The 15857-nt window shown below is 40.8% G+C and overlaps 1 protein-coding gene across 2 annotated transcripts in view; it reads right to left on the bottom strand.

Moving 5' to 3' along the window:
* The window catches only part of LOC140743267 (protein zer-1 homolog), a 65606-nt gene that overhangs the window by 10219 nt on the left and 39530 nt on the right, over positions 1-15857 (bottom strand). For both annotated transcript variants that reach the window (XM_073074418.1, XM_073074419.1), the window contains exons 5-6: positions 7188-7349; positions 3279-3428 (exon numbers count right to left, since the gene is read on the bottom strand). In XM_073074418.1, the coding sequence (XP_072930519.1) occupies positions 3279-3428; positions 7188-7349 (312 nt within the window). The remainder of the gene's footprint in view (positions 1-3278; positions 3429-7187; positions 7350-15857) is intronic.

Below are 15857 nucleotides of genomic sequence, written 5' to 3'. Positions count from 1 at the left end.
GGGCTCTGTGCAGTGAGCCATGAGGCGGCGACTGCAGGGCCGCTGCACTCTGTGCAGTGAGCCATGAGGCGGCGACTGCAGGGCCGCTGCGCTCTGTGCTGTGCGCCATGAGACGCCGACTGCGCTCTGTGCTGTGAGCCATACTCCGCAAACTTAAATGTTCTCGCCAATCAGACACCCTTGAGTCGTTGACGATTCGGATTGCGCGTTTCTACACGGATTCAAGTGGTTTAAGTTAATATTGGAGCGCACCTGCCCAGAGATGCGAGGAGTAGTCCATGTAGGGTCTGACTTGCGCCTTATAAAGTAAACGGAGTTGCCCCGCAATGAAGTACCGCTTCGCTCTGTTTAAGACACCCAGCTTCTTTGATGCCAATTACCTTAACGTCCAAATTACCGTGGTACAGTACATCAAACGATATGTCAACTCCCAGAATTCCTACACTTTTCTCAAAGGTGAGCGGTTATAGTCGTCACAATTTAATAGGCCCATTTTGACACATGCCATCCTAATGTCATTAATGTCTTAAACTAACTTTTTAGTAGGGAGTTTACGACCACGTGACGGCTAGAGCTTGCGGCTACAAAATATTTTTTGTAGCCGCAAGTTCAAAATAATCTAGATCTAGATCGGTTTCTTCCGAATACGGAAGAAACCATAATCGATTAACTTTCAAATAATCGAAACTTATAATTACCAATAATTAATTATTTATAATGAAGACTTTGTTTCTTAGTGAATTATAAAACGAAAAAAAATACAATTCTGTTTACAAAATATTAAGTAATCTATACAATACGACGTGGGGTTGTAATCGATTTGTCGTAAAAATCGGTTTCTTTTGGTTATCAATTTGAATATCATATGCTTAGTGCCTAGCGATGGCATGTGTCAAAATGGGTCTATTAAATTGTGACGACTATAGTAAAGAGGATAAGTTGTCTTTATGTCGAGACCTGCTCCAGAGAGTCCTCGATTTTTAGACACCAGTCGGATTTTGCTTTCTTCCACGAGAGTCCGACAAGCGTTTGCACGGCCTGCATAGACTGCATCTTCCATACTGCATCTGCATGAAGTGCTGCAAAAAACTGGCAGAATTCAATGATATGCAGAATGAATAGTGTGGGAGAGAGGATAGAACTCTGGGGCATGCCAACTACGACTTTGATGTGCCGCTTAGACAGAAAGCTGGCTGTCCTTGTGCATAGTTTCTCGGGAAGACTTTAAGATGGAAGCTTCGCGAGAAGGGCCCTATGACAGTTCCGGTCAATGGCCTTGTCTTGGCTTACGGCCAATGCCTCCCCGTTGCTTTCAACAGCTTGTACCCATTGGTGAGTGACGTACACTAGAACACACATGAGAAAACCATACTGGTGATCGCTGATTAGCCGGTGTGGTGGTGGTGATTACTAGCGAGAATAAGCGCGTTAAGATGGGAGTCAACTCGGGAGCACATGCACTCAGCACCAACGCGGGAATTTCGTCCAGAGATGGGCAAGAGAATCGTCTGGTTTCTGCAGGGGCGGTAGTGACGAGTGACAGAAATTGGCCTCCACAGCTCTGGCCAGCAACCAAAAGGCTGGATTCCCCGGAGGGGTAACCAAGTAGTCGCTCGAAAATTCTGCTAATGTGCTTAGACTTCGTCTTGGCCATGCTTCTTTGCTAATTGGGAGGCAGCGTTGAATGCAGTTCGGAGTGCCTTGGCCTTCGGTCTTTTTGCACGTATGCGCTGACGCCCAGGCTTGGGTAGGACTCTTGCTTAGGAATTTAAGCTTTGCGGGCTGATTCCACCAACCTACAGACATGACAAAATTTGGAATGAAGTATTCCATGCCCTGCCGGATAACGTCGGCCACCGAGTCAGCGCACGTGCTAGGATCACCCGAGATGAAGCATAGCTGCCACCATGGGTACGAAGTCAGCAATTCGAGGAATTCCCCTTACCAAGCAATGTTCAGAAGATGCAAGAGGAGCCTTGACCATCACTTGGTAGGGTAGTCTTCAGGATGGTTGGTCAGCAGAAGATCCAGTAAAGAAGCAGTATGAGTCTTTGTATCAGGTATCCTACTAAGACCGGTCATATGCAGTCCTTCCGGCAAAGTCAGTGATTCGGGAGTCCAGCCACTCAATATGGTGGACATTAAGGTCACCCAGAATCACCAACTCCGCCGAAAGACACTGCTGCAGCATTCTGTCAGTCGCCCACTGGACGTGCTCGAATAATCGAGTTGTCTCAACATCTCCGCAGTAGGACCTGTATAGGCACGCGGGTCTGGTGGTAGGCCCATGCTGGACACTCCTCCTGTGTACGCTGCGCTGTGTCCTCGTCGCAATTACAATGGTGGCACTGAGTGGTTGGCTCCCTTCTGATTATACGGCATAGGTACTTCCCGAAACACCCAAGTCTCGTGAGAACCTGTACCAGCCAGAATGTCAGCGACACATGCCGCCGGTCCATCCAATATTCTAGCACAGGACGCACAGCCTCCACAGTCCTGAGACCAGCCGTGGGTTCAGCCAGCCTCTCCTTTCATTTTGCAGTCATGGGCTGTAGGAGCATGGAATTTCCGCTCTGCTTTTGGCGTGGGGCGTTCCTCCCGGAGCCGGAGGACCGCGCCAACGATACAATGCAGCACAGACCTCCACCTCCAGATCCCAGAGAGGACCCAGCCATTAAGCACGCCGCCTCAAAGGAGATGGTGCGGTATCCACGGATGACCCCGACGGCCATCACCATCTGTGGTCTTTTTAAGAGGGTGACGGCAGTGTCAGACCCAGTAACCAGTGGGTCCTTCGCAGTAGGGTGTTAAGTGCCCGAGTAGACACTGCTGCCCCTTTACCTGATAAATACCCTTAGTTGCCTTCTACGACACCCACGGTATGGTTTGGAATTATACAACTTTTTGCTTGGGGATGGGAAATAATATAAATGGGGCATCACCCAACTGCAATATTACAGTTATGAACCATAAAGACAATACGCCGAATACATATAACTACTGATATATGCACTATCAATGAAAAAGTACTAAAATATGCAACAACGCCAAAAAAGGTAGCGTTTTATGCATTTGCATATGCAGATAAGCAATTGCATATAATCCGAAGTATAGCTATGAGTGTACTCCTCCATAAAGGAAGTAAGGATGTAGTAAAGGAGACATACTTTTCCGAGGTAGTTCAGATTACTTCTCAAGGGTAACGGCAGCACCGTAGCCGATCTCAAATTGGAATGTAATTTTATTTGGGGTTGCTTATATTATATAAAAAATACTACCTCTATTCCATCGCTCGAGGAGTCGAGGAGCTCGTAGAACACTCGCAAGAAGGTCTTCTCCATGAGCTGGGGACGCAGATAGGCCACCTCGGCCACGTTGCCCAGCAGACCCATCATGTTGCGCAGTAGCTCTTCCTTATCAGGGAAGTTCTGGAGATAAAATACAGATTGGTGATGTAATTAGGATTTACTTTCGCGTAAACGGGGTTTGTATTAAGACACGGCGTTTTCTCAGCAAGCACTTGTTCTTATATGGCGCATAAACAAATCGTCTAAACATAGATTATTTTTATGGTTCTGTATCCAAAAGGTAAAAACTATTGCTAAGCCTCCGCCGATTTCCCGTCTGTCACAGGGTTCTATATCTTAAACCGTAATAGATAAACCCTTGAAATTTTTGCAGAGTATTTACAACGGTAGCCGCTAAAACAACAAATACTAAAAATAAAAATAGCATGAAAATGATTGAGGGTCCCCACATAAAAAAATCACTATTTATCTACGTTGTACGCTTTTTTTATTGAACTATAATAGGTAGACAGTTAAAAGTTACCGTGGTACGCCACCACAAAATTTGGTGGTATAATATTATAATAAAATAATATGTAACATTATTATGTGTAAGAAGCGTTATTTGCGTGTGTGTCGAGTTATTGGATACCTATGATCTACAAGGAGGCTGAGTGTAATTTGTAAATATATTTCACAATCTGGCATTAGTAAGGTTCATTAAACCAGATGGTAAAAAAAGGATTCCTTTCGTACTAAAAAAGTACGAGTGTTTGTTGTTCTTAACATTGCTTGGAAACAATATGGATCCGAAAAAAATCATGATTAAGAAATATCAGCCGAGATCAAGACTAGAAGAAGAGAGCTCCTCAAAGAGCATACAAGTGCACTGTCTGTACAGACGCGGACGGAAAACGTTTTACATCCAACAGCAGCAATAGCTTCTGAAGGCGAAGAAGACAACCGAACAGCTACTGTGCTGAAGGATCAGAATCCTCCAGGCCGTTGGCGTCATTTCGAATGTTTTCCGCCAAGTCCAAAAACTTGAAAGGGACTTTCCAGAAGGTATTAAAAAAAGGCAGCCAAAATAATAAAAGTAGCAGCTTTACATACGAGGTCCTCCTCGGACGAAACCGCCAAACTGCATGCGGTCAACGTCCGCCTGCAAAATGAGGTAGCGGACCTGTGCAAGGATCTAGCAGAACGCGGAGAAGATCCGGTACAGGCGAAAATTATCTCGCCACAAAGGTAACGAACAAAAGATCCCGAGCGCGGACGTGATCACTCAGGCGATTATGGCACAAGTGGAAGGAATGATAAATGCGCGGATAGAGGCACTGGAGCCGCAGCAGTATCCGGGACTTGCAAAGGCTCAACAGGGTCAGTGCAGACACTGGGACCTGTAACTAAAGAGGCAGGCCAAAAGAACAGGGGCACCAAAAATGCAGACCACCGCTTTCCTTCGCCGGCGCCTGCACGCAAGTAAAGTGACTGGGTGTTAGTCACCAATCGTGCCAATAAAAGGTGACAACCATAAATACGCGGGCCCCTCCTGGCAAAAAGGGTGACAATAGGACCTCACCAGACAAGGTACCTAAACCAAAGCCTAGTCAGGCGGCGTTGACTAAGTTGCGCACTCCTCATTCTTCGGCTGTAGTTATAACACTCTACCCCGAGGCTGAGAAGCAAGGGGTTACCTTCGCAAACGTGTTGGCGAAGACAAGAGAAGTCATTGATCTCTCTAGCGTAAGTATTACCAGCCTAAAATTCAGGACAGCGGTCATTGGAGCCCGGATCCTAGAAGTTCCGGGGGCGTACAGGTGACTAGGTGGATTCCCTGGCCCTTAGGGAGACCCTCGACGCGGGGGTCCATAGTTTCCAGGCCTGTGAAGTGTGCAGAAACGGGTCTGGATAACTCGGTGACGGCAGACGATATAGCTGCCGCCGTTGCACGCGACTGAAGCTGCTCAGTGGAGTCAATAAAAGCAGGGATCATCCGACCCATTTCATGGGGAGTAATCTTCGTTTGGATGAGGATTTCAGTTGCTACCATCAAAAAGATTGGTAATCTCGGTCGGCTGCTGATTGGTTGGGTTTTAGCTAGAGCAGAAGTTCTGCAGCTGGGAACACTGCGGTGCTGCCGGTGTTTGCAAAATGGACTCGTCAGGGCACAATGCACCTCAGAGGTGATGCCTCAGTTTGTGCCCTGACGAGTCCGCTTTTGGGTGACCGCAGCGAAGAATGCTATATCGCTGCGGTAAACCACACCAAAGTGCTCGGTATGCGACGCGGCGAATAGGCCGGCCGACCACCGGCTATAAGCAAAATGTGCTCCCGACCCAAGAAAAGGCGCGAAGGTATGCCACATTCACCCCGACAGCTGCTAGCTGTCCTCGTATGGATGAGGATTAAGGGGTGGATAAAAATGGCTTATACATAAGGTTCGATGTTTCCTCTTCTTCAGAACAGTCGGAACGTCGTCGCCCCAATATTTCGACATCAAGATGGGTTCTGGGGAAACGACTTCAATAAGTTCAGTAACTTCACGAGAAAAGGCCAATATGGAGCTTGTCCAAACCCTTAGTTACGATCCGTAGGGGCAACCTTATAAGATCATAAGGGAAAAAATGCGCCTTAGGGCGCCCTCTCTGACTGAGACGCTCCAGCCGTAGCTGGCTACTAGAAGATGTTGTGTCCACTTTGTTCCCAGCCAGACTGGCACATTCTCCTGCGGCAATGGCATCTTCCAATTACACCTCACGATCGGAGGAGTCGGAGATGTCAAAAGTGTAGGAGGCGGAGCTGGGAGCGGCCATTTAAAGGCTCCGGGGAAAGAACAAGGCTCCAGGGCTGGAATACGTGGCCTCGCCTGGGTTATAGCTCTTCAGGAGCTTGGGACTGGTTTCGCAGGTTGTGTGATGCCTGTCTTGAGTTGGGATCGGTCTCAAAATAGTGGAAAGAGGGAACAGATCTTTCTTAAGAAAGAAGGACGCCCTGCAGAGTGTCCTTCGTCGTACAGACCCTTAGTGATGCTTGATGAGGCCGACAATCTTTTTGGCGCATTGTAGCAGATCGCCTCATAAAGCATCTAGGAGAGGTAGGTATGAACTCATAGTACCACATTAGGATTCCCTGTGTTTTGGGTCTATGAACACACACAAAGATCCACACAAACACCCAGACCCAGATCATACGGATTCAGGTGTATTTGTGTCCGGGTATCGAACCCGGAATCTTTTGCGTGTCAGACCGGTATAGTGACCCCTGGGCCACGCGAATAGTCCAGACAAGTCTGTGGTGTAGTGATATCTTCAAATGTGCTAAATTATTATACTGTACGATCCTAATTATGGCTGTATTTGAGCTTGGGCCCCTCATTAATAATCAATCCATAATTTTATTTACCAAAAGACAAACAACAAGTAACAAATGACAATGTCCAATATGAATAAAATGAAAATGTGGAGCTTTGGTGGGAATAACATTGGATAGATTTACTACTCTATCTGGGCGTCAATCTTTGCTGTTTATAATTATATCATCTTATAACGCAACACGTTTCATTCTCTCCCAAATCTACTCCCTACTCCCTAATCCCTACCCACGTCTGCTTTTGATGGAAAATGAAACCAGTTGATGAAGAAAATACCCTTTCGTATTTCCGTAATAAATTACGTGAGAAAAAAACGGGCTCATTTATTTTCAAGACACTTTTATTTTTAGTATTTGTTATTATAGCGGCTACCATAATACATACATACTCTGTAAAAAAATTAAGTGTGTATATTTTTTGGTTCAAAGCATACATGTAGACCTGTGACAGACGGACAGACAGCGGGGGCTTAGTAACAGGGCTCCGTTTATACCCATACGGTACAGTACCCCAAAAATGCCAATTACCTTCAAACAGGCGAGGAAGTACACCATGCCGCGGTTCTCGAGGAACCGCTGGCAGTTCTGCGGAGTCTCGTCGGTCACGTTCCACATAGTTGACCAGGCCACCTCGAGGACGTCGTCGCACACGTGGCGCTCCAGGCGATCGGCGATGAGATTTATCATTTTCTGTAACAATTCGGCCAGACATATCATACACGTGAATTATACCAAGAGTCGAGGTTTGAGGACGAAATGTTATTTTATGTTGGATTTTACTTTATATTACTTGGGCAGTTGCAGTTGATTGTTAGTGGATAAATGCTATGCTGCCGCCTAAGGACCAACACCAAAACCACAGTAGAATTTTTGTCCGACTGCTCCAGAGAAATCTTATATATATAAAATTCTCGTGGCACAATGTTAGTTACCGTACTTCTCCGAAAAGGCGTTACCGATTTTCACCAAATTTTATATGCATATTTAGTAGGTTTGAGAATCAGCTACTATCTATTTTTCATACCCCTAAATGATAAGGGTTGTTCACCTTTAACATTTTTTTATTTTTATTTAATATATAACACCTAGTATAAGTGTATCTTTATTATAACACACTTCAAACCAGAAGCGATAACGTCGGAGTCGAACCACGAAGGGTTATTAACCCAAAAAATGATTATTAAAACTTAAAAATAATAAATATTCAGCTACTATCTATTTTTCATACGCCTAAATGATAAGGGTTGTTCACCTTTAACATTTTTTTTATTTTTATTTAATATATAACACCAAGTATAAGTGTATCTTTATTATAACACACTTCAAACCAGAACCAGGTATGGTGGCGATAACGTCGGAGTCGTACCACGAAGGGTTCTTAAACCCAAAAAATGATTATTAAAACTTAAAAATAATAAATATTTTTTCAATATTATTATTTTTCAAATAATATTGGGAAGGGGATTATAATATTGGGAAGTTCCAAAAATAACGAATAAGTTCATCTCAATTAAAAAAAATACACCACACACCGAATATAATTTATTAAGATAAGACCATTATTGTACACATGTACAGTCACGAGCATAAATATATGACTATGGGCAGATAAGCAAAAAATATCTGGCCCAAGAACTAGTTCAGTAATATCTGCCTGCAAGAACGCAGCAAAAATATCTGACATTAATAGGCAGCAAAAATATGTGACAATATTAATCTATTCACTTTTGTTATTCCGGCTCAAAATACAACTCGAACGTCAAGCCGCGTTCTTTTTCTTTTTTATGCTAAGTCATAGAATCGTATCAGCCAGTGATTTTATAAATAAGAACTTATTATCATAAAAATAACACATCATGAAAATAAATTGAATAGGTTTCTAATAATACACTACCAAACAATTCCGAAACGTTACACGGCAGCGTTGGACAAAAAGATTTACTACCCACTTTTTAACGATAAAAATATATCAAAGCGATATCAAAAAGATAGAACCTATTTTTCTCCGATAATATTGCTAATATAAATAATTAGAGTTACATGTATCAATTAGCTGTTGCGGTGACTTCTTTTTTATATTTTTGTCTTAGCAGAATATTCGTAATCATTTTAGTTCAATAATATAGAATCTATATAATATTGTAAAAGTCCTTAGGACATATTATTTTTGTTGTATACAGGGTGAAATTGAAGCTTTTCCTATAATTTGTCATTTAATCCCAGAATTTAATCCGTATAAGGGACACTATCCGACAGTGGAATAATATAAGGTGTGTATTTTTTTTTTCAAAATGAACTCGTTCGATTCCCGTATATAGGGATATTTTAAATAATTCGCCAAGTACGAGTCAAACTCGCACATGGAGACTTCCGTACTACCAGATGTTTACTATTTTATAAAAATAAGTATTATACTTATTTTCCAGTTGTCTTTTTACCCTTTGGGTACGGAACCGTAAAAACTAATGATGCAGTATTAGTTTTTATCAAAATCGGCCTCGTAACTTCTTTTAGCATTTTTCGTTGATCCTTATATATTCGGATTTGGAAAATTCACCCTGTTAAAATACATTTATTATCCTGTCTTTGTCTTTAACCCAGTTTTTTTTCTTACGTAAATAAAAAAATATGAGAAAATACTTATAACGTGTTTTTTGCTCATATTCTTTCTCCGGAAAAATACATTGGCCCTTTGACCGGTAGGTTGATATATTTACATCAAAGATATTTATAAATTATGTCAGATATTATTGCACCTTAGTTGACGTCACAATGACAACGTTATCATCACATATTTTTGCTGCCTATAAATGTCAGATATTTTTGCTGCGTTCGTGCAGGCATATATTATTGAACTCGTTATTGGGTCACACATTTTTGCTGATCTGCCCATAGTCATATATTTATGCTCGTGACTGTACACATCGTTCAACATTACTATTTACTACCATACTATTTACATCGTACAACAAATTATACTTCTAAATTATATTATTAAATTATTATTGTTATTTAAGTTTTAAAAATGGCCAAAGAGCAATGATTGCAACAATTCTCTCAAGTAGTGAATTTAGATGCATTTTTATAGTGAGCAATATATTCTCAGTGACATTGGTCTAAATAACGACGCGACCAAAGGGCGCCAACCACAATCACACTTGATGCGGCGGTGTCATAATATGACACTGGTGTAAACTTTAAACGCCCCCGTTTATATGTACAGACATTTAACGTATCAGACATAGACTGTGGCAGACAAAAGCATATGTTTGTGTACAGTATAGGTTACAGTGGTCGTGTTACAGTATAGGTATACCTAATATAGATGTTTAAAGGTGGTAGAACCCTTTGTGGTTCGACTCCGGCGGCACCACCGCCACACCTATTTATGCCTCATAACAGCAGCGTTAAGCACTGCTGTGTTCTGGTTTGAAGGGTGTGGTAAGGGAGACATACTTTTCCGAGGCGTTCCAGCAGTCCTGAGGGGTAGCGGCGCATCATTAAAGCTCAGATAGGAATATCTAATCCTATCTGGGGTTAATTACAGATGTCCATGGGCGGCAGTAGCCATGTACCATCTACTACTACTACTACTATATTATATATTAAAAAAAGATACCGTACTACACATTATTTAGGTAAATAATATTTTGTATACCAAAGCACGTGTCTGACACGAACCCTTAATTGTACGTCAGAAATAGCTATCGTATACGTTAAACTTGGTTGGTACGTCACAAGAGTTTTTAAGGAGTCCGTTAAACGTGACGGCGTGGGCGTCGTGGCAGGTTTCCGCCACGTGTAACCGCGGTACGTGGCGGGGGCGCTTAACTGATTTGTAAAAACAACATGCCGTCTATAGGGCACCAGGCACTAGCTCAAGTAGTTCCTCGAAACTCTCAACATTAATAATAATAATAATACTTTATTGGACCAAAAATATTACAAAGTTAATACGATACATACTAAATTAGCTTAGTGTTTGACAAATATTTCAGAAGGCATTGTCTGCCGTGCTAGGTGTTACGCTGTATTACAACATACATCGCCCACCCCCAAGTTATTTTAACTATAAAAACAAACTAGCTAATTAAATTAATAGTAACACATTGTGCTTATATTTCTAGTTAGTTGTGTAGTGTAAACCTCTCTGTGTGATATATGAGATGATGAGTGAGTGTGTACATTATACAAAACATATAATTTAACATGAAAATGCATTTTCCCTTCCCTTCCCCCTTCCCTATGTCCCTCTTCCGTCCTAAAGATTCTGAATTCTAACCGATTTGAGATCCTTGGCTTGGTGCGAGGTTAGCACGGAATAATTAAAGTTAAGTTTAAGTTAATTTAGGTAGGATATCCGGGCGTGCGAACTAAGCGTGCGCCCGTTACGTGTGTAAAAACCCATCACACGCACGTTCACTTATCACAATTTATCAATAATTCAAAGTTAATATTCTTTTCATACACACTCATACAACATTACTTACAAACTATGTAGTCATAATTATAGTCTCCACCCAGTTTTCAAAGACTTTTTTATAAAATTAATTTCTTAACATACTCGTAATTACCGTTATGTTATACATATTTACCACTTCTCGAATCTAATGAAGTTCACAAACCACGTTAGGTATACCTGCTTCTAACACATAGTTCAAGTAATTTGTTTACCGGTAAATAATTTGCAGCTAGAGCTTCAACATCGGTTCCATTAATTTCTAAGGGCTCGTGCATATTGGCTAGTCTGGGTGGCTAATTTGACATTCGAATAGATAAGTCTTTTCTTGACCATAGAGTCACATTTGTATAGTTGTTTTTGTGTTTTTTTACAGATCTTAGGGCTCGAACACAAAACTGCGATGCGACGCGATGCGAATTCGCAACGCAGAAAATTGCGATGCGAATTGCTGCGATGCGATATCGTGCGGCGTAGCGTCTCTCAGGGTGACCAACAACAACAACCACGGTGCGATGCGAATCAATTCGCAAGTTCTTGCGATGCGTCGAGGGAGCTCGCAGATTTTTGCGATGCGACGTCGCATCGCAGTTTTGTGTACGAACCCTTAAACGGAGGAGGTTATTATTTCTTTCGACAATATTGATTTTGTTAATAAAGGTTGTTGCTGAGATGGTTACTCCCCGAAGGACTGAGTTTAAATTTTCATTCATTTTGTATTCACAAACATCTAGTACATCTTCGTTATGTAACCATTACGGTCCACGGAAAACTCTACTAAACTTCGAATAGTTATAACAGTAATCCTATTTTAAGACGATTATAGGTACCTAAAAATTCTTTAAAATTACTTCGAAGTTTAAAAATGCAATCCCGTTGCTATAAAAACATTTATGTTCTATTTTAAATATGTTTAAAACGTAAATATTTCTTCATAACATATTTAGTGCATGTTTTCAGAAACATGCAAAGTTCAGTGCAACATCCACATGCGCACTTTTGATGCAAAATATAATTAAGCGTAACATCGTTGCAATGTCATCAATTTGTGTCGTCGAGCGTCGTCGATTCAATTTGTCTAGGTCGGGTTCAATTTTTCATTTTTTCGCCACCCTGACGAGAACTGCATTTACTTTGTATTTTCATTTTTCTCTTTTCTTTTACATGTCCCTGGTCGTTCGATTTATGAATAACTATGGCTGGCAAAATTTTGCACGACGTTTTTACAAAGGAGTAATAGCCTAGGTTCGAATTTTAGGCACGCAATTCAGAAGGAAAACACCATGAGGAAACCATCATACCTGAGAGATTAAAAAAAAGTTCAAACTTATAAGTGTAGTACCAATACGCATGCAGTGGAATGTGGTCTAATCCTTCTCATTGTTAGAGGAGATCCGTGCCCAGTAGTGGGAAGTAATGGGACGATGACTTTTACAAAGAATATTTTTTTTTTTAGTGCTTTGAGTACGAGATTAAATATATGTAATTGTACATAGAGTGAAATAACACTATTTTGACAATTAACCCATAATATATCCTCCTATGTATTAAGTATAGTGTTCCTCTTTTGGCACAAATCTTTCATCTTGCTTCGTTTTCCTCTTTCTCTAGGCATTCGATAGTAGACTTTGTTATCTTTTTTACCTGTCTTTATTTTCTAGATCTATGTTTCATTAAATTTTGACATTCATGGAAAATGCATTTTCATCCTTCTCTTAAAAACTTTTATCATTATGTAACGAAACACAGCCTTCGACATAGCATTCTCTTACTCATTATACATCATACGAATAAAAATAATAATCTATAAATACGATGATAGTGTTAACGAAGTATAAAACTATAACAATAATGGTAGCGTACCTATCGTACAATACACAGACTGGACGTGAACGCACCCTTACCAGTCATGTTAATCAGAAATCAATTTCCGATTGTTTCCTCTCACATCGTATGCGAGCTAGGCGAAATACGCTCTATGTACGGCGCTTAGGATTCGCATTTGAACGCAGATCGTAGAAGCTTTGTACAATTTGATACTGTGACGTCGATGCAATTTGGAGTGGTCATACAGCATCATGTCACAAACACTACGAGCGTTGAGAGGTGGGGTGGTTATCTGAGGGCTGTGTAGCTTTGCAGCCGGTAATCACGTCAGGTATGTCATCTCAGACCTATTATTGTTCAATATTGAATTACCTTATGGTTCAGATTAATAATGTCAAAGCGAGTACTATAATCAAACACTCACACTTGAAAGATAGAACTAGCATGGTTTGATTGGTTATGTACTATCACAACAATTATTACGTTTCGTACGTACGTACATATGAGGCAACATTGAAGTCCTATGCAGTTTCACGAGTTTAGGGCGGTCAGCTCACGTCACTATATATGTTATTATATTTAAATTGATAATGAAGCGCGAATGAAGTTCTTAACTATTGAGTTAAATCAAATATATTTTATTTATTTACTCAAATACTATAAGACTTCGTTAAATATTAGGAAAGTTACGGATATGTTCAATGTCGTTTTTTACCTACTTCTTACTTATAATAGGGTGTATTTTAAAATCATTAATTGTCAAGGGTATTTAAAATGTTTATACCAATAACTAAATTATTGAATAGTGAGTAAAGTAACTATTGACAAGACTATAGTTGGTGGTACCGTTTTAATAAAGAATGACGCCCGTCGACCAGGGGTACGGCCGGTGGTACGGTGGATCCGTCACGTTGTTAAACTTGAATATTGTCTGACATAACTACCAGTAAAACAATATTAAAAGGTGGTAGAAACCTTTGTGGTTCGACTCCGGCGACATCACCGCCACACCTATTTCTGCCTCATAACAGCAGTGTTGAGCGCTGCTGTGTCCTCGTTTGAAGGGTGTGGTAAGTGAGATATACTTTTCCGAGGCGTTCCAGCTTAGTCCTTTGGGGTAGCGGTGCACATGTGGCCGACTCCAGGTAGGAATATCTAATCCTATCTGGGGTTGATTACAGATGTCCATGGCCGGCAGTAGCCACTTACCATCAGTTGGTCTGTATATTATAAAAAAAAACTTATAATACTGTATACAGTTCCCTAATACTATACCACTATAATACAGGTATCTTTGACGCGTTAGTTTTGTACGTGATGCAATATTCTCCCAATTCTTTCATGCAATTTGAATCTAGATCCGCGCGGCACAAATCCTTTGTTTTCATAGTCGGGCCGTGCTGAATCCTATTGTGCAGACGGCTCTATTTGCCCATTCAATTTCCCTCTGCTGGTACCAGACAGATTGTTGACGAAACTCAAATCCGAAAATGGTATCGCAGCAGTTTTTCAATAAACAATGGTGTGCGAAACTAGCCTGTTTCAACCCTTTTTTCCCCGAAAATCTGTAGTTTGAAAATCTTTATTAGCGAGTTGCAGCTATATTTTACGTACAGTTCTCTTTTCATAACTGAGGAAGCTCCGGATCTAATTTTCCCTGTAGAGGACCAAAGTTCAAAACTCAGGCAGGGACATTTACTCATTCGAAGTTTAGTGCTTATAAATATGATTTTTTTATCTCTAGCTTTTACGGTGAAGTATACATAGTAAGGAAATGTTAGATAACTCCTCACTTGGTCAGCCTTAGGTAAATATTTTTTATTCTGAGAGAACGTGCCCAAAGAATGGGACGATCTTTTGACCTAAGTCATAGATATTTCGAGCAAAAAGTTAAGACGAGACTTTTAGTCCTATAGGAATAAAGCAATTGAAAAATCTAGGCCATTTTTTCTGAATCGGGGTCTCACAACCCTCAAGGGGTTGCTTGTGAGAGGGTGCGGTCAGCTGGTAAGGGCTGCCTCCTTAAGTAAAGAGAACAATAAGGAACGTATGGTTTATTCTATAATTAAGAAAATAAAACAATGAATTGAGTACAAGCGCGATTAATTCGAAACCCGGGCAAGCTTTAATTATTTGTTCTGAGCTAATTACTTAATTACACAAAGAGTAAAATGTAGTGATTGGAAAATTTTATTTCTGGTATTTCTGAGTTCGATCTCCGGTCAAACAGATATCTGAATGACGAGTTTAGATTTATGTAGTGGGCGTGGATGTATTCGTCTATGTATGTATCCCTGGCACCCACGACACAAGAGATCCTAGTGTGGAAGGAGCGTCTTTTAAATAATTGACTCAGGCACTTTCGTCACTTATATTTTAAAGTTTGCCTAATAAACAATACCAAAAGAAGAAGAAGTTATGCGCGCTTCTCCTTTTGGTGTTTCATTCGCATCCTTAGCTTCGGCATAATTCCACAAAAGTTTCAATAAACTAAGAAAAAAGTTTTTTTAACGTCCATCTTCTTAGAAATCTTTTTCATTTGATATTTTATTTTACGATTTATTAGAGTACATAAATTAATAATTACTCCGCCTTCTTAGGGCGTGCGCCATATTGGATTTAATGTGATGTCATTAAGGTAGTCATAGGTATAATGTCATTCAAACAAAACATGTATGCAAAAGTTCAGCTCAGTCGGTTGAAGTTAACCGGTTTCAAATTCAGTTGGAACATTTGACGCTCACATACGTATGAACAAACAAGGAAAGTTCAACAAAAGTTTTTAATTAAGTAACAGCGCGTTCTGTCGGAATGGTATACGATAGTTATATTGCATTCGCGCTTCCTTGTTTTGTAGGGCACGTTACGCCCCCGGTACCGATTTTTTATAATGCATGCAGTCCACCTGATGG

This window comes from Epargyreus clarus, unplaced genomic scaffold (assembly GCF_041222505.1).
Source record: "Epargyreus clarus isolate Ecla_fem2 unplaced genomic scaffold, WU_Ecla_fem_2.2 ptg000007l, whole genome shotgun sequence".
Classification (NCBI taxonomy): Eukaryota; Metazoa; Arthropoda; class Insecta; order Lepidoptera; family Hesperiidae; genus Epargyreus; species Epargyreus clarus.
Note: the sequence above shows the minus strand (reverse complement) of the source record. Positions and strands in the feature narration are given on the sequence as shown.